The sequence below is a fragment of the Phytophthora infestans genome, genomic scaffold, assembly GCF_000142945.1.
Source record: "Phytophthora infestans T30-4 supercont1.49 genomic scaffold, whole genome shotgun sequence".
Classification (NCBI taxonomy): Eukaryota; Oomycota; class Peronosporomycetes; order Peronosporales; family Peronosporaceae; genus Phytophthora; species Phytophthora infestans.
The window spans coordinates 502,315-530,128 of NW_003303710.1; the positions used below are offsets into that span (position 1 = coordinate 502,315).

Below are 27,814 nucleotides of genomic sequence, written 5' to 3' on the forward strand. Positions count from 1 at the left end.
AGGTAGTTTTGGACGTGGTAGTCACACGATGCAGACCAGATTCTTTGAGTTGTGTGCGAGTGAAGTGCCCGAGAATCATATTGCCAGGACGATGTTGTATTAGGACATCCCTAAAGAGTTCTGCTGGAAAGCGCCGGAGAAAGGGCAACCGAAAAGGTGGGCTCGCCGGAAACAGTATCAAGCTGCGGTTGGTCGCATGATTCACGTGTCTCCTCGAGATATGGAGCGGTTCTATCTTCGGCTACTGCTCTGTCAGCGTAGAGGCCCAACGTCGTTTGAAGACTTGAGAACGGATAACGGGATTGTCTGCCCCACATTTCGAATTGCGGCGCGGGAGTCTGGCTACTTGGAGAATGACAACGAGTGGGTTTCGTGTTTGAGAGAAGCGGCTGAGTTCCAAATGCCGTATCAACTACGGCAGCCCTTCGTCACCATTCTGGTGTATTCAGCTCCAGCAAATATTGGTGTTCTATGGGATCGGTTCTTCGCAAATCTTTCCCAAGACTTTGCACGTAAACATCTGGCTTTGATGGACCCCTTCAAGTCGGCGTTGGTCGAATTTGAAACGCTGATGAGCATTCAAGAACTACTTCAATCGAGTGGGTATGCGGTAGCTGACTTCGACGAACTTCCTCAGTTGGGGTCGTTCCCAACATTGATTCGTGAAGCGCTTCGCCAAAACGGATTACTACGACGCGAGCTCACTGGATACGATGCATCAGCTTTGGAGGCGATTGTAAATACAGAAGACCAGCTGAACGAAGGACAGCGAGTGGTTTACGACCAGACTGTTGAAGCGGTTGAAAGCCCGAAGGAAGACAAGGAACTATTTTTTTGTCGATGGCCCGGGTGGTACTGGAAAATCTACACTGCTTCGAAACATACTGGCCAAAGTCAGACTCTCGGGGAAAATCGCCATCGCTGTGGCGTCTAGCGGTATTGCCTCGCCCTTACTTATGGGAGGTAGGACAGCTCATTCTACATTCAAGATCCCTTTGAAATTAAACGAGAGCTCGACGTGCGGTATCAGGAAGAACTCCCATATTCAGGAGTTGATCAAGCATGCAAGTTTGATAATTTGGGACGAAGCACCAATGGTCCATCGCCACGCATTCGAGGCAGTAGACAGAACACTGCGGGACATACTTGACAACGATACCGATCCTTTTGGGGGAAAGTGTTTGTACTTTCGGAATATTTCCGCCAGATTCTCCCCGTCGTAAAGAATGGAACACCCGTCGAGACAATTGACGCTTGCCTCAAGTCGTCTAGGCTGTGGCCCCAATTCCAGACGTTCCGCCTCACGGAAAACATGCGAGTGCGCACTGCTGATACTGCAGACACTGCTGAGGAAATGGCTGCGTTCTCCGAGTTTCTGCTGCAAGTCGGGGAGGGGAGGCATAATGTAAACCCTTCCCTAGGAAGCGATTACATGAAGATCCCGCGCGATATGCTGATTGATAACCCACCTGTGCCAGAGGACGAGGACCAGGAAATTCGTCCGTCCTGGCGTTATTCCAAGAGGCATGAATCGGATCATTGACGAGATGTATGGCGAGATCAATAACCCCGAGGTTGCTACCGACGAGTATTTCGCTAACCGAACGATCCTCACGACCACGAACGCAATCGTGCACCGCATCAATGAAGCGGTGACCGATCGACTAGCTGGACAGGCGCGGGAATACATGTCTTCTGAGTCTGTACAAGACGACGGTGACGGTAATTTCTTCGAGCAGGAGGTATTCCACTCGATTAATATCAGTGGAATGCCTCCCCACAAGCTGACTCTCAAGGTAGGAATGCCTATTATGATGATGCGGAACCTGAATCCAGATCTAGGGCTGTGCAACGGAACACGGCTTCGAATCGTGGCGCTCAAGCCACATGTCATCCACGCCACTATCATGACAGGTGAGCGACAAGGGCAACATGTGTTGATTCCCCGCATTGTTTTCATCAGTGACCGAGACATTCGGAGCTTTCCGTTTCATTGAGACGCAAGCAGTTTCCTGTTCAACCGGCCTTTGCGATTCCCATTAACAAGGCGCAAGGACAAACGGTGCAGCACTTGGGGCTGTATCTTGCTACGCCTTGCTTCTCCCACGGGCAGCTGTACGTTGCGATGTCGCGAGTTACTTCAAGATCAAGATTCAAGGCGCTGGTCGAGTACCCAAAGCTGACAGAGTAGGATGGGGTCTACACCCAGAACATTGTCTACAGGCAGATCTTGGGTTCGGAGTAGGAATGATCAATATCATATGCATTTAATACATCACGTTAACATAAAACATGTTTACGCCGGAGCGCAGCGAAGGCGTGAGCCCATTTCCCCTGGGGCTAAACCCTGCCACCTCCGCCGCGTAGCGGCGGCGAACGGCTAGTCTTACCCCTCTAGTAGAGTCTGGTGTCCGTCCGCGGCTAGGGTTAATTAATGTAACGCAAATACGCGCGTTCTACTGACTACCGAGCGCAGCGAAGGCGGCCCATATTGGATAAAATCGACATTATGTGGTGTACGCATTGTATGTGGTCTACACATCGTACTTAAATGCTCCGTTTAAATTTATTTTAGCCCCATTTTCAACTGGGGACCGCCACCTCACGCGAAGGGCGCTGCCTGTGTGCGCGTTAGTTATGATTAGTAGAAGTCGCCGATGAGCACATACGTACTGTATCGTCGTAGGAACTGTTGAAAAAACATTGTAGGCTTTGGTGACTCATATTTCGGCCTCAACTGAAACTTTAGTAGTTATTGGATATAGAATGATAATTTAGGCTTCATAGTACTTTTCTAAAAATTAAACTTACACTAATATTTTTGCGTTGTACTATTCAAAGGACATCTCATTTTTTTTGCAGCACTTTGTAGTAGTAGTACACACTACTACGAAAACATAAAAATTATATCAGCGTTAGATAAAAATCACAATTGTATTACTATTTATATTCATAAGAAAACTTTAAATATGACTATTGTGGCTTACACACCTGCACCCCACACTGCCTACGGGAAAAGGGGTCATCTTCTTTTATATTTGCGCGCATAGTGTGCGACCTTAAAATATTGTGCAAATTTTCCAACAATATATGTAGCGTACAAAAAAAATGGGAACAGTGTTTGTGATTAAGTTAGCGCGGAGGTACGTGACAAAGCAAGAGCACGAAATACGAAGTAACACCATGCCACACTATGTACACGATGGGATAGAAGAGCAACACAAAGCACGGAAGGCCATGGACGATGATAGAAGTCTTAGCGATGTAAACCACGAAGTTTTATGCGTAGCGTGAAAGATGAAGGAGCACGCAGCCATGAAAAGAACAGAAGGACAAGAATATGACGGGAGCGTACGGTCCACGCAAGAGAGCTAAATACATAGACACCCCGGCATGCTGAAAAGCTACGGAAGAGCACGCACGTTCGAAGCCACGGTAGAGCACGTAGCGGTAAGAGTACACGGGCAACAATTCTCTCACGCACCACGGTCGAGCACGGGGCACAGTCGACGAACCAATCATGAAGCCGAGGGCGACCATTAACGGAAGATCACCGAGCGTTGAAATACGATATTTGGGTAGCACCGGACCTCGCCGAGACCCGGAACATGATACTACGGAAGCTAAGGATCACACAGACGACCGACCGCGACACCACAAGATAACACGATAGCATGGAAGGTACCACTAAGCCATGGGAGAACGCAGCCGCAAGAGGCACGTGACTAAGCAAGAACACGAAACACGAAGGAACACCATGCCACACTATGTACACGATGGGATAGAAAAACAAAACGAAGCACGGAAGGTCATGGTCGATGGTTGAAGACTTACCCGATGCAAACCACGAAGTTATATGCGTAGCGTGAAAGACGGAAGAGCACGCAGCCATGAAAAGAACAGAAGGACAAGAATATGACGAGAGCGTACGGGCCACGCAAGGGAAATAAATATAAAGACACCCCAGCATACTGAAAAGCACGGCTACGGATGAGCACGCACGCTCGAAGCCACGGTAGAGGACGCAGCGGTAAGAGTGCACGGACAGCAATTATCCCACAGCACCACGGTAGAACACGGAGCGCAGTCGACTGAATAAATATGAAGCCGCAGTAGACCATAAACGGAAGACCACTGAGCATTGGAGCACGATATTAGGGTTGAGCCGGAGCTCACCAAGTCCGACAGCACGATACTACGGCAGCTAGCGATCTCACGGACGCCCGACCAGCCGCAACACCACAAGCTAGCACGATGGTATGGACTGTGCCACTAAGCCATGGGAGAACGCAGCCGCAGATCTATAGACAGAAACTTACCGAGCCTTGGAGATGGATACCAGTTTTGAACATGAGCTTATCGAGCCATGTAGGACAGTAGTACATTAGAACTTGATTGCACGGACGGCGGACCAGCCACGATATACAGGGGGGGCGCTTGGGGTGACCACGATTGCACACTGTGGAGCACGATGCCATTGTAAAACACGATAGCACGGACAACGCAGATGCACTACACGAGCACAATACCGTATTCAGCAAATCACACCGCGATTGCACGATAGCGTTATATCACGATCAATGGACCCTCACCAGGAGAACACGATACACGGGCGACGGAACGACACGACTGCATGGAGGCACCAAACTACGATACTACCTTTTGGCTAGAGTGCCGGCGATGGGAGGTCTACGGCAACAGAAGACTATGTACCACGAAACCGGTGCAACCCACGAAACGTTTGAATACAGGGAATAGTAAGCAGCCACGAAAGAGGCCGTACTAAAGTGCATGAGATCAAGAGAGAGGGCCCATAAGCACTAAGCATCATGGACCACAAGTGGGCAGGGAATCACGAAGCTAGGAAGAACACGGAAGAGCACGGGCCATGAAGAGCATGACATCCAACCTGTAGTACGGGGTAATGGAAGCGTACCAAACCACAATATTACACGGGTCCACATGAGACTACAGAATAGTAAGTGGATAAGTACACGAAGCTGCGACGTACTGGGGAGAACGACGCTCACAAAACAAACGACACAAACGATCACTTTAATTTGCGGCCACCTCGTCTCCAACAAGCCATGCCACTCCGCCGCGTAGCGGCGGCGAACGGCTAGTCTAACCCCCCCCTAGTGAAATGTGTGGTGTCCGTCTGTAACGTCCGTAACGGGCTAGGGTTAATAAAACTCACGCAAATATTCGCGTTCTACTGGCTGCCGAGCGCAGCGAAGGCGCGTCGATTCGCTAAAATTGCAATATGTGGTGTACACACTGTATGTGGTCAACACATCGTACTTAAATGCACCGTTCGAATTTCATGTTGCCCCCATTTTCAAAACGGAAGCCGCGGAGCGCCACGTTACTCAAGGTACGCTGCGTGTATGCATGTTAATTTGCATTAGTAGATAGCAAGCCACACATACACAGATAGTCCGAGGTTCCTGGGGCTGCTTAGGGGGTAGCTTATAACTTGCGGGATTTTATCCTGCAAGTAGGTAGCCGTGCTAAGGGGATTTAGCTCTAGAACCCTCTGGGTTCTTGGGGCTTTATCCCACCGCCCACTCTGCGCGAGAGCACATTTGGCACCTGGTCCATTGACCGCAAACCCGACAGCGAACCAGTTGAGCCGGTCGTTAATGGTTATTGATGGGCACGCACATTGCGTGCGTGCAGTTGGTCAGGAGGGGTACCGTAACTGGCCTCTTTTAACCGACAGATGGGATGGGGGCTGTAATAGCCTATCAATAACCAGCCTTTGCAATTAACGGCCGCTTTTTGGCAAAAGGATATCGCACCTCAAGCTACAGTACTATCCGGGAGCCAACCCTGAAGGTTCGACTGCACAATTTGCAAACTAAAACCGCTCCGGGCCTCACGGCCCGTGACTGTGGGATAAGTGGTCGGAGATAACCTTGATGGGGGCAAGCAATCTCGGGTGGTACGCAGATGTCCCCACACTCTACTTTATGAAACCCCACTGCTACATGCGGTGTACTTTGACTATGTCTAACGCGTCACGTTTTCGTGATCGCAGAACTATGGCTCGGACTACACGATAGAGGACGCGCGAGGAGCTCGAGGACGCCCTACGCGAGAACGAACGCAGTAACGCGACAGCCATGCAAGAGGAGAAGGACGCACGGAAACGACGTTTGAACAAGCGCAGGAGGAAGCGCTGCGACTTAAACAAAGCGCTTCAGGCCTCAGCTTTCACCAAGACGTGAAGGAAGCCATGGAGGTTACGGAAGGTCGAACAGTAGCTTTGGAAGAGCGGGAGGAAAAGACAGAAGCGTCTGATCCAGCGGTACACCAGTGCCGTTTTGCGGCTTAAATGGAGGCGGCGTATCAAGAAGGAGCCGCTGGAGTAGCTTTATTTACGGTGCCTGTCATACCACAAGCTACAGTTCAAGAAGCGGTTCCGGTGTCGGCAGCGCAACGAGCTCGCGAAAGACGAGCTAACAGGAAATTGTCTCAGGCAGATCGTGACCGGAAACGCGACGCACAAAGAGCTCGCACGAGACGAACAAATATGTCACTCTCTCAACGAAATATCGCCCGACAGAAGGGTGCAGAGCGCCAGCGTGCCCGTCGAGCTCGGCTGCGCGAGGAACAGCTTCAGGAACTACGGGAGCAGGACCGAGCTGACCGTGAAGAAAGACGTGCGGAGTTGCCTTCACAGGATCGGGAAGTGGAACGTGAGCTAAATCGCCAGCAGTATACGGATCGACGAGCTCGACAGACCGCGGAAGAGCACCAGCAAGAACTCGAGCGGGTGCGCACTAGACGTCAATGCGTACGCCATGGACACGCTCTGATATCCCTCGAAGACTTCGATGCATCCATGATAACGGGTGACGGCGTGGTGAACGGCCGGCACAAGCTTCCGGCTACAACGCTTTGTCCGATCTGCAATTCTTGGAAGTGGCCTGGAGAGTCTGCAATATCATGTTGTCTGGCAGGCAGGGTAAGGCTGCCTCTACTACCCCCGCGCCACGGAAGCTGCTTCAGCTGTACGGAGATCCCGAGTTTCGCCGTCAAATCCGTTCATACAACCAAGCTTTTGCGTTTACGTCGATTGGTGCTTCGTGCTCAAACCAATCGTTTTAAAATGTACATCAAGATGAGAGCGTTGCGGGTACACACGGCGTGTACACATATCGCATTCAAGGGGCTATGGAGCACTACCTAGGGTCTCTCCTCCCCCACATAGACCGTCGGACAGGCGCGTGGGTAGCTCCGAAGTTTGCTCAGATCCACATTGTGGATCCAGGCATGCAACACCGCGCGGAGCGACGTCTTGGAATATTCGCGGATCTGGATCATGTTGCACTACTAGACATCGAGAAAATGATGGCAGAGCACAACCCATTAGCGCAACGGCTCCTCCACGTTGGGCGTCAACACGACACGGTGGCTCCAGTAAACTTAGTGTTCCGTCTGCATGACAACTCCGCGCGACCGCGGACTCATAATCGCTTCACTGTGGCTGAAGTGGCTGCGACTCTCGAGGAGGCAACCTGGCTCAGTTCCGGGATCTACTACTCTTTACACGCGATCAAAGACTGCTACGTTTGTACGAGACTCACGCCGATAACGACCTACTCCAATACCCGCTTCTCCTTCCGTATGGAGAGAAGGGCTGGACCTACACAGACGAGTTCCCGAATGGTGCTGAGTATCGAAACAAGAAGGCGATGTCGCTTCGTGAGCACGTCGCGTTTCGCCTTCATCAGAAAGTGGATGATCAGTCCGCTCTCCACCAAGGTGAGCGTCTATTTCAACAGTGGTGTGTAGATCAGCGTGCAAAATATGAGCAAGAACAGCTTCGCTGGGTGGCCGACAATCAGAAAACACTTTGCGCCGATCAATACAGGGGTGTTCAAGACGCTTTGCTCAACGAAGCTACTTTGGCTCTGGCGGAAGGAGAAGTGCTGCTGTCGGAATATGACCGGGACCAGAACAGATTGGTGCACCCGGACCGGGACGGAGGCAGCATAGGGCGACCTAACCACTTTCTTAATCAGGTTGGCAAGCGTATCATACTACCGGCTTCGCATCTGGGAAGCCCGCGGTCCATGTACAAGTCGTACCAAGATTCGATGGCAATTGTACGGGAGTATGGACGGCCCGACGTCTTCCTGACTGAAACGTGCAACCCCAAATGGGACGAGATTCTTGAAGAGATACCTTCCGATATCCAGACAGCTCAAGATCGACCAGATATCGTGGCTCGCGTGTGGTAGCAGAAACCGCAAGCGACGCTTGACGATTTAAACCGAGGCGTTCTGGGGCGAGTGCACGCGTGGATTTACATTGTCGAGTTTTAAAAACGAGGGCTCCCCCACGCTCACGTATTGATTATTTGGCTGACGAAGACAAACCTCGAACGCGCGAGATCGTAGACAAGATGGTATGCGCTGAGATCCCAGATAAGCATACAAACCCTCAGCTGTATGAGACGGTCATGTCATGCATGCTCCATGGTCCATGCGGGCCTGCAAACCCATCCTGTGCGTGTATGAAGGACGGCAAGTGCACCAAAGGATATCCGAAGCCTTTAGCACAAGCAAAATGCCGATGGATATCCAGTGTACAGACGACGTCGACAGCAAGAGGGTGTTCTAAAGTTCAAAGGCAGAGAATACGACAATGCTAAGACCAACCAGTGGGTTGTACCGTACAACCTGTACTTATCCCAGAGTACAATTGCCACATCAATGCCGAAGTGTGCACGGATATTACTGCGGTTAAATACTTGTACAAGGATGTGTACAAAGGACCCGACATGGCTATACTCACTGTGGAAGAGGTCCGAGGAGGGCAGCAGAGTGCGCGTCGAGAACCAAATGAGATTTTACGTTTCTTGACCGCCCGTTACATTTCTCCGGTGGAAGCTTGCATGCGCCTGCTCGATTTCACGATTCAGGGGAAAACCCATGCGGTGACACAGCTAACGGTTCATCTCGAGTCAGGCCAGACGATTTGCTTTCGCGAAACGGAAAACCCGGAGGTAGTTTTGGACGTGGTAGTCACACGATGCAGACCAGATTCTTTGAGTTGTGTGCGAGTGAAGTGCCCGAGAATCATATTGCCAGGACGATGTTGTATTAGGACATCCCTAAAGAGTTCTGCTGGAAAGCGCCGGAGAAAGGGCAACCGAAAAGGTGGGCTCGCCGGAAACAGTATCAAGCTGCGGTTGGTCGCATGATTCACGTGTCTCCTCGAGATATGGAGCGGTTCTATCTTCGGCTACTGCTCTGTCAGCGTAGAGGCCTAACGTCGTTTGAAGACTTGAGAACGGATAACGGGATTGTCTGCCCCACATTTCGAATTGCGGCGCGGGAGTCTGGCTACTTGGAGAATGACAACGAGTGGGTTTCGTGTTTGAGAGAAGCGGCTGAGTTCCAAATGCCGTTTCAACTACGGCAGCCCTTCGTCACCATTCTGGTGTATTCAGCTCCAGCAAATGTTGGTGTTCTATGGGATCGGTTCTTCGCGGATCTTTCCCAAGACTTTGCACGTAAACATCTGGCTTTGATGGACCCCTTCAAGTCGGCGTTGGTCGAATTTGAAACGCTGATGAGCATTCAAGAACTACTTCAATCGAGTGGGTATGCGGTAGCTGACTTCGACGAACTTCCTCAGTTGGGGTCGTTCCCAACATTGATTCGTGAAGCGCTTCGCCAAAACGGATTACTACGACGCGAGCTCACTGGATACGATGCATCAGCTTTGGAGGCGATTGTAAATACAGAAGACCAGCTGAACGAAGGACAGCGAGTGGTTTACGACCAGACTGTTGAAGCGGTTGAAAGCCCGAAGGAAGACAAGGAACTATTTTTTTGTCGATGGCCCGGGTGGTACTGGAAAATCTACACTGCTTCGAAACATACTGGCCAAAGTCAGACTCTCGGGGAAAATCGCCATCGCTGTGGCGTCTAGCGGTATTGCCTCGCCCTTACTTATGGGAGGTAGGACAGCTCATTCTACATTCAAGATCCCTTTGAAATTAAACGAGAGCTCGACGTGCGGTATCAGGAAGAACTCCCATATTCAGGAGTTGATCAAGCATGCAAGTTTGATAATTTGGGACGAAGCACCAATGGTCCATCGCCACGCATTCGAGGCAGTAGACAGAACACTGCGGGACATACTTGACAACGATACCGATCCTTTTGGGGGAAAGTGTTTGTACTTTCGGAATATTTCCGCCAGATTCTCCCCGTCGTAAAGAATGGAACACCCGTCGAGACAATTGACGCTTGCCTCAAGTCGTCTAGGCTGTGGCCCCAATTCCAGACGTTCCGCCTCACGGAAAACATGCGAGTGCGCACTGCTGATACTGCAGACACTGCTGAGGAAATGGCTGCGTTCTCCGAGTTTCTGCTGCAAGTCGGGGAGGGGAGGCATAATGTAAACCCTTCCCTAGGAAGCGATTACATGAAGATCCCGCGCGATATGCTGATTGATAATCCACCTGTGCCAGAGGACGAGGACCAGGAAATTCGTCCGTCCTGGCGTTATTCCAAGAGGCATGAATCGGATCATTGACGAGATGTATGGCGAGATCAATAACCCCGAGGTTGCTACCGACGAGTATTTCGCTAACCGAACGATCCTCACGACCACGAACGCAATCGTGCACCGCATCAATGAAGCGGTGACCGATCGACTAACTGGACAGGCGCGGGAATACATGTCTTCCGAGTCTGTACAAGACGACGGTGACGGTAATTTCTTCGAGCAGGAGGTATTCCACTCGATTAATATCAGTGGAATGCCTCCCCACAAGCTGACTCTCAAGGTAGGAATGCCTATTATGATGATGCGGAACCTGAATCCAGATCTAGGGCTGTGCAACGGAACACGGCTTCGAATCGTGGCGCTCAAGCCACATGTCATCCACGCCACTATCATGACAGGTGAGCGACAAGGGCAACATGTGTTGATTCCCCGCATTGTTTTCATCAGTGACCGAGACATTCGGAGCTTTCCGTTTCATTGAGACGCAAGCAGTTTCCTGTTCAACCGGCCTTTGCGATTCCCATTAACAAGGCGCAAGGACAAACGGTGCAGCACTTGGGGCTGTATCTTGCTACGCCTTGCTTCTCCCACGGGCAGCTGTACGTTGCGATGTCGCGAGTTACTTCAAGATCAAGATTCAAGGCGCTGGTCGAGTACCCAAAGCTGACAGAGTAGGATGGGGTCTACACCCAGAACATTGTCTACAGGCAGATATTGGGTTCGGAGTAGGAATGATCAATATCATATGCATTTAATACATCCCATTTACATAAAACATGTTTACGTCGGAGCGCAGCGAAGGCGAGAGCCCATTTCCCCTGGGGCTAAACCCTGCCACCTCCGCCGCGTAGCGGCGGCGGCCGACTAGTCTACCCTATCTAGTGGAGTCTGGTGTCTGTCCGTCAGTCCGTCCGTAACGGGCCTGTTTGTTAGCATGAACCTTTCCGTACGCATGGCTATACTCCACCCGTTCGGTACTATAAGGTTCCATCCTTTCGACTGCATCTATCGTTGTGACTCGGCTTGACTATGCTAAAATTGCACTTTTAGCCATGAATAGGGTTAATAAATGTAACAAAAATACGCGCATTCTACTGGCTGCCGAGCGCAGCGAAGGCGGCCCCAATTGGCTAAAATCGACATTATGTGGTGTACACATTGTATGTGGTCTACACCTCGTACTTAAAAGCACCGTTCAAATTTCATTTTGCTCCCGCGGAGCTACTTTCGACGAAAAGGGCGCTCCCTGTGTGCACATTAGTTAGCATTGGTAGAAGGTGCCAATGTGCACACACGTATAATATCGTCGTAGGAGCTGCTAATTTTTTTAAGGCCCTGGTGACATATATTTCGGCTTAAACTTGAACTTTAGTACTTATTGGATTCAACCATTTTTAAGCTTCGTAGTACTTTTGTAATAATGATTTAAAAATGCTACTCTATATATCTTTCATATTTTTGCTTGCAGCTATTTGTAATAGTAGTACACTCACATACATGTATTAAATCTAGATAAATATAAAAGCGTTATTACTAATATTTTGAAGTAGAAACGCTTTAGTAGTAGTACACGTAATTATTATATCAGTGTTAGATAAAGTACACAGCTTTTTAATAATAATTATTAGAAACGTTTTAAATGTGACTATAGTGGCGTCCTCACACCCACCCACACCACTCCGCCACCGCGAGGAAACAGCGTATTCCCTTAGCTGTGATAATTGGCTTGTATTCGCGCGTGTAATGTGCGAAATAAGATAGTTGGTGCACTTTCCAACACGTTACGTAGCGTACATCAAGCGCACTGGGTGATCGAGTTGACGCGGGGCCACTGAAGAACACGAACCCAGGTAAGAACACGAAACACGGAACGATATTGAACTAGACAATGTACACGCTGGGGTGGAAGCGGAGCACGGGTGGGCACGAAAAAAACAAAAGCCACGAGCTATTCAGAAAGAGACGAACCACGGGAGAGCACGCAGCCATAAAAATTGGAAGGACAAGATCATGACGGGAGCTTAAATACCACGGAAGAAGGCTAAAATATTGACATCCCAGCATGCTGAAAAGCACGGGTTACGGAAGAGCACGGACGTTCGAAGCCACGGTAGAACACGAAAGTGCTCAGAAACAATTCTCTCACGAGACCACGGTAGAGCACGTACCGGTGAGAGTGCACATAAACAATGTTCTAACGAGACCACGGTTAAACGTGGAGCTCTGTCAACCGACCAAACCTGAGCCCGCGAGAGGCCAGAAACGGGAAATCATCAATCTTTGGAGAACGATGCCTGGGTAGAAAAGGAGCTCACCGATCCACGGAGCGCGCCACTACGGTAGCTAACGATAACACAGACGACAGACCAGCCGCGACACCAGAGATACCACGATAGCATGGACGGTGACCCAACCACTAAATCATTGTAGAAAACGCAGCCAAAGAAGTTATAGACGGAAGATCACCGAGCCTCGGAGCACGATACCAGTGTAGAACCTGAGCTTACCGAGCCACGGAAGTCAGTAGTAGATTAGAACTCGATTGCACGGTCGGCGGACCAGCCACGATATACAGGGGGGGCGCTTGGGGTGACCACGATCGCACACTATGGAGCACGATGCCATTGTAAAACACGATAACACGGACAACGCAGATGCACTACGCGAGCACAATACCATAGACAGCATTACTACACCGCGATTGCACGATAGCATGATGACCCGGTCGATGGAGCCACACCAGGAGAGCACGCTACACGGGCGACGGAACAACAAGACTGCGTGGAGGCACCAATCCATGGAATAGTACCCTTAGTCTAGAGTACTGGCGATGGGAGGCCAGCGCCCATGAAAGAATATATACCACGAAGCCGGTGCAACTCACGTAAACGTTTGAGAACAGAGAATATGTAGCAGCCACTAAAGAGACCGTACTAAAGAGAGTGAGCCCAAAAGAGTGAGAGCGTAACCACACAGCAGCGTGTGCCGCGGGTGAACAGGGAGCCACGAAGCCAGGAAGATCACGGAAGAGCGCCGGCCATTGAAGAACATGACATCCAACCTGTAGTACGGGGTAACGGAAGCGTAGCAACACACAATATTTTTCGGGTCCACATGATACTACAGAATGGTAAGTGGTTAAGCTCACGAAGTCATGACCTACTGGGGTGAACGACGCTCACAAAGCACGCGAAACTAAAAGCACTAAATTTGCGGCCACCCCATCTCTAATAAACCGTGCCACTCCGCCGCGTAGCGGCGGCGGCCGGCTAGTCTTATCCCCCTAGTGGAGTCTGGTCTGCGTCCGTCATTTCGTCCGTAACAGGCTAGGGTTAATTAAACTCACGCTAATACGCGCGTTCTACTGGCTGCCGAGCGCAGCTAAAGCGGCCCCAATTGGCTTAAATCGCATTATGTGGTGTACACATTATATGTGATCGACACATCGTACTTAAATGCACCGTTCAAATTTCATTTTGCTCTCATTTTCCGGGCTGCTTCTCGCAAAGGGCGCTGCGTGTGTGCGGGTTAGTTTGTATTGGTAGGCTTCGCCAACGTGCACACACATGTAATATGTTCTTATGAGCTGGTGAAAGAATTTGTATGACCTGGTGACGCATATTTCGTCTCAAATAGTCATGTTAGTACTTATAGCTAGCAAATAAGATATTTTGAGATTCGTAGTACTTTTATAATAGTTTTACTTACACAATTGTTTTGCATAATATTAGAGTTTATTATTTTCATATTTTTGCTTGCAATTTTTATATTAATAGTACAAGTAGCTAATATATTTTTGTTAGATACATATTTTATAATTAATGTTAGCTACTAGAAACTTTTAAAATGTGGATATAGTGGGTTCTCTACACCCACCCACACCACTCCGCCGCTGCGGAAAAAGGACGTCTTCCTTTGTATTTGCGTGTTTGTGCGACACCTGGAGAATGTTCCAACATGACCCGTAGCATACATTCAGGGCTCTGGGAGCCGTGTTTGTGATTAAGTTAGCACAGAGGCACGTGATTATAAAAAGAACACGAAATAGGGAGGAGCACCGAATTAGACTATGTACATAATTCGATAGAAGGAACATCTTGAAATACGGATTGCCACGGACGATAAAAGAATAGACCACGAAATTTAGTGCGAAGCACGAACCACCAAAATATACGAAGCGGCACGAAGAGACGACAGCGAGGGAGAGCTTAAATAATGACACGCCAACATGCCGAAAAAGCACGGGCCACGGAAGAGAGCCCACGTTCACAGTCACGGAAGGCCACGTTGTTGTGCGAATGCACAGAAAGGAGTTCTCCCACCACGGTTACCACGAAGCACGGTCGACAGACCAACTACGAAGCCACGGGAGAGCATAAGCGGGAAATCACTGAACATTGGAGTACGATACCAGGGCAGCCCGGAGCTCACCGAGCCACGGCACACGATACTACGGTAGCTCACGATAGCTTGGACGACCGACCAACCTCAACACCACACCATAAAACGACAGCGGACGGTGGATTAACCACTAAACCATGAGAGAACACGCTGCCACGCGAAATCACCTAACCAGGGAGCACGGTACCAGTGTAGAGCCTGAAATCACCTAGCCTCGAGGGACAATAGTACATTATAACATGATGACACGGACGGCGGGCCAGCCACAAATAGCGGGGAAATGCTTCGGGAGACCACGATTGCACACCTCAGAGCACGACGCCATTGTAGAGCACGAAAGTACGGGTAACGCAGAGACACTACGCGAGCACAATAGTATAAATAGCAGAGCCACAACGGATTGCACGATAGCGTGATAAAGCGGTTGATAAAACCTCGCCCGGAGAGCACGATACTCGGGCGACGGAACAACATGACTGCGTGGGGGCACCAAACCACGGAATAGCCATCTTCGGCTAGAGTACCGGCGATGGGAGGCCAACGGCCACGAAAGACCAGCTACCACAAAACCACGTAAGCGAACCGGAAATAGTTAGCAGCCACAAAACCAGCCATACTAAACAGCATGAACCCAAAATAAACGGCGCATAGCCACTAAGCAGCATGAACCACCGGTGAGCAGAAAGACCACAAAGCCAGGAAGGACACGGAACAGCGAAGGCCATTGAAGAACATGACATCCAATCTGTAGTACGGGGTAACGGAAGCGTACTAAAACCACGATATTATACGGGTCCACATGAAACTACGGAATGGTAAGTGATTAAGTTCACGAAGCCACGATATACTGGGGTGAACGACGCTCAGAAAGCACGCGACACCAAGAAGCACTTAAATTTGCGGCCACCTCATCTCCAACAAACCATGTCACTCCGCCGCGTAGCGGCGTCGGCCGACTAGTCTACCCCATCTAGTGGAGTGTGGTCTGGGTCCGTCAGTCCGTCCGTTACGAGCCTGATTGTTAGTATGAACATTTCCCCACGCAGGGCTACACTCCACCTGTTCAGTACTATAATGTCCCATCCTTTCGACTACACCTATCTTTGTGACTCGGCTTGACCCGGCAGAAATTGCACTTTTAGCCATGAATAGGGTTAATAAATGTAACGCAAATACGCGCATTCTACTGGCTGCCGAGCGCAGCGAAGGCGGCCGCAATTGGCTAAAATCGCATTATGTGAAGTACACATTGTACGTGGTCTACACATCATACTTGAAAGCTCTCATTTTCAACCGCGGACCGTCACTCCACGCAAAGGGCGCTGCCTGTGTGAGCGTTAGCTGGCATTAGTAGAAGGAGCGAATGAGCACACACGTACTATATCGTCGTAGGAGCTGTTGAAAAAATTAGTAGGCCCTGATGACCTAAATTTAGCTTAAATTGGACCTTTAGTACTTATTGGTCATAATACGATTTGTTTTAGCTTCATAGTACTTTCGTGGTACGTTTACCTAAGTACTGTTTTGCTTTGTACTATTCTTAATATTTTTCATATTGTTGTTTGCAGACGTTTGTAGTAGTAATACACAAAACAAATTTAGTAGCGCTAGAAGAAAAAAACGCATTTTACAACTTATACTAAATACCTTAAAACATAGTGTTATATTTGCGTTAGATAAAATAACACACAGTTTATAACTTATATTAAAGATTTGAAAACATTTAAAATGTGAAGATAATGGCTTCCATCATCGCACAATCCGACCCCACATAACCATGTACACCACTCCGCCGCCGAAAAAAAGGGATCATATTCCTTGGTATTAGCACGCGTAGTGTGCGACCTTAAGAGATTGTGCGCACTTTCCAACACGATATGTAGCGTACATCAAACAAAATGGAAACAGCGTTTGCGATTTAAACAGCGCGGAGGCACGTGGATAAACAAGCACACGAAACACGGAGGAGCACCGAGTCAGACTATGTTTACGATGCGATAGACGCAACAACTTCAAATACGGAAGGCCACGGACGATGAAAAATTAGGCCACGATATTTCATGCGAAGCAGGAAGAGCACGCAGTCATGAAACACACGGAGCGGCACGAAATGACGGAAGTGGGCGAGAGCTGAAATAATGACACCCCAACGTTACGAAAAACACGGGCCACGGAAGAGAGCGCACGTTCACAGTCACGGTAGACTACGTAGCTGTGTGAGTGCACGGAGTTCTCCCACCACGGTAGAGTAGGAAGCACGGTCGACAGATTAACCACAAAGCCACGGGAGAGCATAAGCGGGAAACCACCGAGCTTTGGAACACGATATTAGGGTAGAACCGGAGCTCAGGGAGACCCACAGCACGATAGCACGGTAGCTAACGATCGCCCAGACGACAGACCAGCCGCGACACCAGAGATACCACGATAGCATGGACGGTGACCCAACCACTAAATCATTGTAGAAAACGCAGCCAAAGAAGTTATAGACGGAAGATCAGCGAGCCTCGGAGCACGATACCAGTGTAGAACCTGAGCTTACCGAGCCACGGAAGTCAGTAGTAGATTAGAACTCGATTGCACGGTCGGCGGACCAGCCACGATATACAGGGGGGGGCGCTTGGGGTGACCACGATTGCACACTATGGAGCACGATGCCATTGTAAAACAAAATAACACGGACAACGCAGATGCACTACACGAGCGCAGTACCATAGACAGCATTACGATACCGCGATTGCACGATTGCGTGATAGCGCGGTCGATGGAGCCACACCAGGAGAGCATGCTACACGGGCGACGGAACAACATGACTGCGTGGGGGCACCAAACCACGGAATAGCCATCTTCGGCTAGAGTACCGGCGATGGGAGGCCAACGGCCACGAAAGACCAGCTACCACAAAACCACGTAAGCGAACCGGAAATAGTTAGCAGCCACAAAACCAGCCATACTAAACAGCATGAACCCAAAATAAACGGCGCATAGCCACTAAGCAGCATGAACCACCGGTGAGCAGAAAGACCACAAAGCCAGGAAGGACACGGAACAGCGGGGGCCATTGAAGAACATGACATCCAATCTGTAGTACGGGGTAACGGAAGCGTACTAAAACCACGATATTATACGGGTCCACATGATACTACAGAATGTTAAGTGGTTAAGCTCACGAAGTCATGACCTACTGGGGTGAACGACGCTCACAAAGCACGCGAAACCAAGAGCACTTAACTTTGCGGCCACCTCATCTTCAACAAACCATGTCACTCCGCCGCGCAGCGGCGGCGGCCGGCTAGTCCTAAACTATCAATGCTAGCACGGTGTCCGTCCGTCCGTCACACGAAACGCTCAGATTTTTGAGCCTTCCCATTGGCTGCCGAGCGGAGCGAAGGCGGCTTCGATTGGTTAAAACGGAATTATGTAGCTTACATCAGTAAATCCATGTGGTTCACAGAGCACATATGGCGATTTGCACAATACTATCCATTATCCGAAGGCGGCATCGTTTTAATACTACGAAGTGTTATATTTACTATTTAATATTGCATGTTGCTTTAAATATTTGAGTGCTACTTATTCTCTAATGAAATAGCCCTAAAGACCTAGATGGTGCTTAGCGTACACGTAAAAATGCGTGTTTTCGAGGCCATACTATTAATAAACGTAATACTATATTCTTAATAGTTTGTGCAAGAAACAATGACTAAAAGAATAACTACAATTGCTTTGTTGTACAAATATTAAAAAAAAAAATGAATGTGAGGTAACCGACCGAGCTGCCAAATAGTAGTACATGTACAACAGAAGCTGGTCGTAAGAACAACGCTGTGCTAAGTCACTTGATCCATAAAGATGGATATTGAATAAAGCGAACTCATTTGTGTTACTGGTGTAAACCATTGTTTTCTACGAGTTGTTTAGACAGCAAAATCCGATACTACTTAGCTGGCGGATGTGTCGCCGACAGGGGCGTAGGATAATATTTTAAATGGAGCAGCAATACAACAATAAAACACGAGAGGTGTGAATTATTGTTGGTTAAGTAGACCCCATATAGAAACGTTAATAAACTCGGAGCCTAAATGACGTCCAATAATCCTGGAATCATCGTTAAATTATTAAATAAAAAACACTACCGTCGACAGGGCGTCTTGCGACACAATATTAAAATGTTTCAATCATAACTGGCACAGATTCGAGTACTAATTCTGAATCAGCACAAAATGAGCGCTACATACATTAAAATTAGTAGAATTTGAATATTTTCTTAGATTTTATTGAGTTTGATATGAGAAGTGAACAATCTTTAGTTACTTACAAACTGAAATAGGCAGTACAAGTGGGTAAGTAGTGCAATCTGGACAAACTATTACTATCGTGTGAGCTAAGTTTCATAGCGGCTCAGGAATGGTCCGTGATATCGAGCACGACGCTAAACTAAACGTGTTGTGAAGCGTTTGTTTAAATGCTATTTGAAGTGCAGGTAATTCTGACAGTGATAGCCAACAATAATAAAGATACTGTGTCAAGATCACTACATGTAGAATAATCTTTTTTTACATTGTAAGTATGATGCTAGGGGCTTAGGTTTTTGTAGTAGTAATTGCACGGCTTACTGGGAACTCAGCATTGTATAGCGAATGATCTAAACTAAGCCCAGATTTATGAGATTAAAGAAGTCGATTTGGGCACATAGGGACTCATACTTTTTGGAATAATTATCTACCCGAAGCGAAGCGGAGGCGGGAAGGCAAACAACTTAAATAAAACCTTAACTATCGCCGCGTAGCGGCGGCGCTCGGCTAGTATTTAACAATAACATTGTGTCCAAGAAGATAATATTAGGTAATATTTTTCATATTAGCTGGTCTACCAGGTGATATTATCACTACCGGTATACAGTATTAGCTTCACCGATTTTGGAGTTACCATTAACCCCTGGTTTCACCAGCATTTATTATCCGTGTCGGTTTATTAATGCGTGTTTGGGCGACTTGGGCAGCAATGCTCACGCGTCGCGGCTCCAGTATTTATTGTGTTTCACGGTATGTGTTTTTTTCTGTGCGTTTCACGCCAACAAATTCGTAAGTAGTAGTGCTTACAAGTACTCCCCAAAATGGCAGTAGTTTGAATGGAAAAGTCGCCCGAGGTAAAACGAATTCGTGTGTGCACAGACGCATTGAAAACGCAAAAGTTTTCATAGAAGAAAAGGCGTCAGACGCCAAAGAATTGAGGGTAGGGCACCGGATAGATTCCAAGTTAACTATTACTTGAGTCGATGTCGAAATCGAGGTAAGAGCGTTGACTAGTTAATTCACCTGTTTTATGTCGGCTTTAACGGCCAATTTGCACTCAGATAGCGCCTCCAACTCGTTGTCAATAGCAGCAATCTGACTTGGGTCGCTCAGTCTGACTCGTTTACGACGTAACTTTCGCTCTCGCTCGCGTAATGACACCAACAGCGAGAAATCTGAAGACGAGAAGGTTTTGAAGTGAGCTTTGTCATCCATCGGAGCAGGCACCTCGGACGTCTCGTGAAAATTTGACCCACCGACATAGAGACCTCCGGTGCAAAGGAGTATTAGCCACATACCAGTAGCATGGTACGCGCGGAATGACACTAAATGCAACTTGAGCGTCGATTTCCACTGTTTCACGACAGTTCCCTGCTGGTTCGAGCACGGTTCGCATTGCGGGTAAAAGCGGAAAGTCGTCTTCCGGCCCAGAAGTCTGCGCACTAATTGTTCATCTGTGTGCTTGGCCACCCTAGCAGCAAAGAAATAATTCACATAAAGTCAGCCTGAACCCATGGCACGCTGGCGGACGATAGCCTACAATTTGGGGGGCATGTGGTCTGCGTGGTACCGCACTCCACGCTTGACGCCACACGTGTGGCAGCCAAAGAGTCGTCCGAACTCCCGGATGATGCCTCTCTCCACACTCGTGGCGTACTCGATCGTAGCCGGTAGCGACGCCTTCTTGAGATGAAAAGCTCCAAGATTGGCGAAGGGCGAGGGTGCCAGTGAACTCATGCGACCGCCCAGCAGCTTGAAGCACAGCAGTCCCATAGCCATGTACACCTGATACGGAGCCTGCGGGAGGTCCGCCCAGCGCTCCTGCATTTTACTCTGTAGCTGTCTCCAGGCTGTGGGTGGCTGCAGGTTGTGCACACCGAGTACGAGCCAACTTCGCTCATTAACGCGTCGACTCTGCGCTGACAGTTCCTGGTACACGTCGCGTGGAATGGAAGCAAAGTGCAGGGCCAGGACAGATGACGAGGCCACAGCGGCGGTCCCCACTGCCTGAGGCAACAGGAAGCCAGAGGCAGAGCCGACGTGGAGCAGCTTCTGAGCCACTTGCGCCGCCGAGACTCCGCCCAAGAACAGCGCGCCGCCTGTAGCTGCATCCAGTAAGTGAGCTGACAGCGACTCATACACGGATAGCGACCGGTCACTTGCAAAATTGCGGCGCAGACGCTGAGCTGCAGCCTCGACCCACGAGTCCATTCCTGAAGAAGTATTGAGCTTTCTATAATACTACCTCGATGTAAGTGACTTTGTACTTCGAAGTGATAATGGTAGCTCCAAATCGGTAAAATTAATATATCAATAGTGATAATATTACCTGGCAGAGCAGCTAATATAAAAATCACATAATAGGGGGAGTCAAACTTTGCGTTTTTGCCTGTCATATTTTAGCGTGTACCCATGTAATATTTTGGCACGATTTCTGTGATATTTTGGCGCCATGACCTGTAATTTCAAAAATCACCTACCTCAGATCCCAGGGATCACATGGCATTTCCTATAATAAAAAAATGGTCCGACAAGGCAATGTTGCCATCAGTCTTCAATTTGCTCTTGTACCTAACAGAGCTCAGGAGCAGTTTGCACTGGCGGGAGCCGTCATCACAAGTGCTCCCCAGTCACACTCCACGTCGTTCTCAACACACTACTTACATTACGGACTACAGGAGAAGAGGATGAGTTACTCTCCGTGCCTTTCATGCTAACTCTACTTGGCAACGCCGCGCTGGACCACTCCCCACGGCAACCAAAGCAACGAACAGACGCTCCTGCTATCGGCCAAAGCGGTCCACATCTAGTAGTCTCTATCAGTACGGAGCCAACTGCGCTTCCGGAAGCCTCTTCCCAGCGCGGTAGATCGCGCTCGAAGCTATCAAAGAGAAAGTCACAAGCCCCAGATACCAACTCTGACAAAACGAACCCACAGAAGAAGAAGAAACGTTCAAGTTCCGGCAGCTCGGACTCTATCGACACGGAAAAGCCAAAGCGAATGACTGCTCACGAGAGCAGAGCGTCACTATCCTTTGCTTATACAAAAACATGGAGAGGCCAAAATCAATTACATGAAGAAAAAGCTGGAGCTGGACGAAAAAATGCGGAAGGAGCAGCGAAACGCAAACAAAGCCCAGCAGGAACATAACCAACCGCTTCGCACTTAAGAACTGAAGGGGCGCCGAGCTGTGCGTCGTCATGATATGTTTATGTCACTGGTGGCAGCACAGAAGACTCCGGATGAAATCAAGACGCCTATGGGCCTCTATCAAACTGGACTGTAGCCGCCACCATCAAGCCCATTTCGAAAGCAAGGTGCCTATGACGCTCGTTAGTTTTCAGTTCTTTTAAGTGTTAGTGGTACATGCGTTCATAAGTATTGCTTACGGTTAATTTCAATTTTTTACTAGCTAAGTGCCTTCAACTCTCCTACCGTAGCATTGATGAAAAACAGCTAGCCTCTTCTCAGTATTCCACCAGGTGTACGTCCACGAGCGATGGCTTTCACTTTAATTCGCCGCCGAAACGTATACGGGTCTTCATCATCACTATCCGAGTTCTCACTATCTGAATCACTGCCGGAGCTTTCGCCATCACTAGGCCAGTCATCGCCAAACAACAGCACCATGTTGTGCAGTACTACGCAGGCAGAAAGCCACAGTAGCACTCGATTCATATCTTCGTTCTGCCGTATCTGCACTCGTAGCTCCCTAAGTGAAGACCATCGCCCCTTCAGCGCACCGATCGTATGCTCATTTACCACACGCACATGAGCAACGCACTTGTTGAAATCATCTTTTTCGCTTCCAAGACTACTCGTTCTGTACGATGGTAAAATTGTATTGTGTGTGAAGTCAGCTGGGTACGCAGAGTCGGCTATCAGATACTCCTCCGGACTGAAAAAGAGTCGTTTCTCTCAGTCATTTGAAAGTTGCATCTCTCGGTACACTGTGCTATCTGAGCATGATCCAGGCCATCCACTGTAAAACGAAATAATTCGGCGGCGATCGTCGCATACTACTTGTGCGCTCACACGGTATCTGTGTTTTCGATCAAAGTAGCACTCGCCATCCACAGCGGGCTTTTGCGATAACGGGATCGTAGTACCGTCAATAAACCCCACACAGTCAGGAAATCCTTCGGCTTCCATACGACGTGATATTTGCTTTCGGTCTGTTGCATCTTGCCACACTACGAACCCGTCACGAAGATCGTTGAGGGCAATAATGACTCGGGATGTGTAAAGAGCGACAGTTCCTTTTCCAAGCCCCCACAACTTTCTTGTGCGACCGAGAGAGGCTCCATTCCCGTTAGCTCCTAGTCTGTCAAGTGCAACCGCGAGTTGTAGCCACACAGGAGCTTGAGAATTGTTGCTTAAGTTGCTAAAAAAAAGTTGTTATTCTCAATCGCCGCGAGGATCTTGGAGAATGTGCTGCGCGTAGTCCTTGTCTGCTGCTTGAAGTCCTCATCAGGAAGCCAACGGAAGACGTTGTACGCGAAATCAATGCTTAAGGGGAGTCGCTCTCTTGGTACAAGGAGTCGATGGCCAACGACTAGCTGAAGCAATTCTGCTAGCTCTTCAGTAGGAGTCTCTTCGGAGATTTCCAACAATCCGGGCCCCAGGGTGCCAAAGCCGAGGTCTTCGTCGTCCTCCTCTTCTAGTATCAGGACTGCTTGGAGGTCGATTATCTCCATGATGAACTGCTCTCTCTCGCTCGACCTTGGCATGCTTTGCTTAGTGCCGCACTGGCAGTGCGGAATGCAGAGTGATGGTCGACATGTTGCCTTTCCACCCAGGATGTCAAGTTTTCTTGAACCGCAAGACGGGGTTGCCAACGTTGGGGGCATGATATGTTTTGGAGTGTACCCATGTTATATTTTGAAACGATTTCCGTCATTATTTGGTGCACCGACCAGCCATATTTTGCCAGCCAAAAGCCAAGTTTGACTCTCCCTAATATGTTCTTCTTTGACAAAATGATATTATTAAATATAAACTAAATCCACGTAAAAGCTAGTACGATATTATGTTTTTCAAAAATTGCGTAGTCGGTATAAATCCACCACGACTAGCTGAAGTATTACTAATCAACAGTGAAGGAGATGGAGTCCGTGAGAGTGACGGCAAGCTTGATGTGGTGTGTTGGCACTGCTGAGCGCATTAATTTAGCGTCACATGCTGCAGGTCGATGAGACGCACGATCTGGACGAGGCTATCGGCAGCAAGAATAAAATTTTGATTTCACTCTATCGACTTCAAACAACTGCGACCCTTTGCAGTTCTCCATCTCGATCGGCTTTGTCTGTGTCACAGTGAAATACTAGAGTAAATAATCGTCAGTTTTAAAGCCAACCATCACTACGGCTGCTTTAGAGCTTGACCGTAAGAGTTCTTTGGTGAGCCGCAGAGGGTAAGGTGGCAAAAAACGTACTTAAGTGGGATATATTATCTTGTTTCTAATATTTTTCACATCTCTGACTTAATAAAAAAAATTTATTTAATATCGAAAATAGTACTGTTCCTATCAGACATATCATATGATATTTGGTTACTATTGCCCCTGGATGTAGCTCAGAAGCTTAGTGAATCCGTGCTAGTGTTTAAAAAGTGTAAGCGTCGAGATGTTGGCTTGAGAATGATCTATCTAGCTAAAAGCAGAGCCGTGTTGATGCTCCCTCGATCGTGCATGGCGCTACTTTGGTGATAATGATGCCGCCGGTGCTGGTGGCTTTCACGTGACATCTGTAACGAGGTACGTAACCCCAACTGTACCCCTAGTTACATGAAGTGTGACACGTCACACTTTAAGATATCTGGTACATGGTACCAGGGTCGTCCGAGGCCAGCCATTGGCTGACGACATAGCGCGGGATATCTGGTACATGGTACCAGGGTCGTCCGAGGCCAGCCATTGGCTGATGACATAGCTTTTTATAGGTGACTTATGTTTGTATATTTAGCTCAAGCTGAGCCTACGTATAAACATTCAGTTTACAACTTACCTTTTAAATCGGTCACTTCGCCCTTTTAGACAAAGGGGCCTGTGAATAACCGTTCACTGAGAGTTTGTGTACTCTCGGAAGCCAACTTCCTCTAGCGCAAGGTGCTGTGTGGCCCCGTCACACTTGGTAGCACTAGTAGTCAATCCACGCCAACGCGGGTAGACTACCTGATCCTCTCTGAAGTTCGTTGCCATGGATAGGAACGACTTCTCCCATCTGAACGACTCACTGTTCGAGTCGGTTCGGAAGATGGCTGGCATCTTCGGGATGGAGGCCCTGCAGAGCCTGGTGGCGTTAACGCCGTCAGAGCAGCTCGAGCGTGTCAATGCGTTTGACGCTTACGAGCAAGGGCTCATCGCACATGTGCGGGAAAACCTGCAGGCGCCGGCGGTGGAAACAAGTCCGTCACACATGAAGCCAATACGGCTGAAGGTGAAGCCGTATGAAGGGAAGGAAGGTGAGAACCTTCACTTCTGGGTCCGAGAGAGAGAGCTCGCAAAGGACGCTGCTCTGATCTCGACCGAGCAGCTTCGTGTTGCTTTTGCACTCTCCAACCTTAGCGGTCGTGCTAAGAGTTGGGTGTACACGCGGGAGGCGACACCGCCTGGATGTTTCACATCCTGGGCTCAGCTGTGCAAATACCTCCGAGCTGCGTTCCTCCCGGCGAACTACGAGTACCGCCAGCGTTCGCGCTTCCCCTCATGCAAGCAAGGAAAGCGCGAGCTGCATGAGTACGTTTAAGAGATACGGGAACTCACGGCGTCCCTAGTGGGAAACCCACTCAACGAACACGTCAAGATGACAGTGCTCATGGACGGCCTTCGAGTGGGCCCAGCGCGCACTCAGCTGTTCCAAATGCAGTCAAGCACCCTTGAAGAGACGATTCATGTGGCTCTTTAGGAAGAATCAGCCATCGTCAGGCGCGTACGCTGGCCTCAGCATGGCCAGAGAATTCTGTGTCGAATCCCGGTCGAGCAAACCCCACCGGACCAGTTCCCATGGAACTCGGGTCCGCTGAGCAGCGCGACATTCGCTGCTTCGGCTGCGGGAAGATGGGCCACTTCAAGCGTGACTGCCCCGCGGAGAGACACTGTCTTCCACAACGATGGCAATGATGCTCGTTGGTACCACACCAACCTGGAGGGAGATTGGATCAGCGGCGGCAGATCGTGCAGTGGGGCACCTTCATCGAAGTTTGTAGACTCATCGGATACCAGCTCGTGAAGCTGGGCGAGCAGTGCAACGCACGGGGCGTCTTGCGTTGCCAATGCCACAGCCAGAGCGTGCAAGGGACGCGTCAAGAAATCGTTCTTGTCCGGAATCAAGGTGAGACCCTTCTCTTCGGAAGTTTTGACACGCAGTAGTCGAAGGTAGAATGTACCATCCGCAGAAACTGACACGTGTTGCTTTTGAATATATCCCAAGTCGGAAGATCGGCCAAACCAGTGTCATGTGGTGTAGTGATTTCTCCGTAGTTGCGGATTATCACCCGTCGACAAAGACGTGACACCGCCCAAGATGTTCAAGCGACGAATCCTCGGTCATGTGATGTACGGAGACGCCAAGGTGCAAGGGACTCGACGGCGTCACTTCCGAACTTTCAACGAGTATTGGATACGGCCCATGTGGTGTAGTGATTTCTCCGTAGTTGCGGATTATCACCCGTCGACAAAGACGTGACACCGCCCAAGATGTTCAAGCGACGAACCCTCGGTCAGGTGATGTACGGAGACGCCAAGGTGCCAGGGACTCGACGGCGTCACTCCCGAGCTTTCAACGAGCATTGGATACGGGCATATGTCACTGAATCCAGGCTGTCCTTATTATTAATAATGGACTGGCCGGATTCGCATTCAGCGGACCATCTACGGTACGAACCCTCAGTGGCGGTTGGGGTGAGCTCGCGGAAGACTCAGCGACCCTTGGAAGGCACGTTCACCGTCTGGGACAGGGCGCGGACCGTTAAAGATGCTCATGCGACGGTGCAGACGACGCTTGGCATGCAAGAAGATCCATAACGGATCATTGTTCACTTGATATTTGTATACTTGATTAGGACTTCTTATTAGGAATAGACCTGAAAGGGTAAGCTTAAATAGAGAACAGAATTTCCACTCAAGCACGCAGAGCGACGTCCGGCTTCAAGGTAAGCGTCAGGTCAAGCTTGTTTGAGTGTGTTATGCCTGTCGGTGAACTCGAAGCTCTGTAGCGAGGGTTCATTCGGCAAGGCCAAGAGACTTTGTGTATTGGCCGATTATTATCGGGAGGTTTTACGTGACGGCTTATTGTTGCCTATTTGCACGACTGGGAGTGCTTGAATCGCCTCCCTTTTATTCTTCCTACCGAGTGTTGAACACTCGGTGATCTCGTAAAAGGCTTACCCGTGCCTGGTACCCTTCCGCTGTTCGGACCACGAGGATTCAAAACACCTGCTAGCTTTGCTCGTGCTAGTAGCGTGTTTTTAGTTTTACTGGTTGGCCTATATAAGTAGTTTACAAGGCTCAGTTTGTCCCGGTGCAAGGGCAGAACTGGGGTCTTCAGGTCCGCCCGAACGATCGTTTACTATCCTAGTAGACGTATTG

At 49.2% G+C, this 27,814-nt stretch overlaps 2 protein-coding genes across 2 annotated transcripts; both read right to left on the bottom strand.

The window, feature by feature from the left end:
* Window positions 1-20,240: 20,240 nt before the first annotated feature.
* On the bottom strand, window positions 20,241-21,437 carry PITG_16788 (uncharacterized protein; the record flags this gene model as incomplete). The annotated part of the gene is made up of 3 exons (XM_002897063.1): window positions 20,241-20,334; window positions 20,461-20,697; window positions 20,767-21,437. The coding sequence occupies 3 exons, from the start codon at window positions 21,435-21,437 to the stop codon at window positions 20,241-20,243; spliced, it is 1,002 nt and encodes a 333-aa protein (XP_002897109.1).
* A 1,969-nt stretch (window positions 21,438-23,406) lies between these two features.
* Window positions 23,407-24,077, bottom strand: PITG_16789 (uncharacterized protein; the record flags this gene model as incomplete). Its single annotated transcript, XM_002897064.1, has 1 exon — window positions 23,407-24,077. The coding sequence occupies one exon, from the start codon at window positions 24,075-24,077 to the stop codon at window positions 23,604-23,606; it is 474 nt and encodes a 157-aa protein (XP_002897110.1).
* Window positions 24,078-27,814: the final 3,737 nt, after the last annotated feature.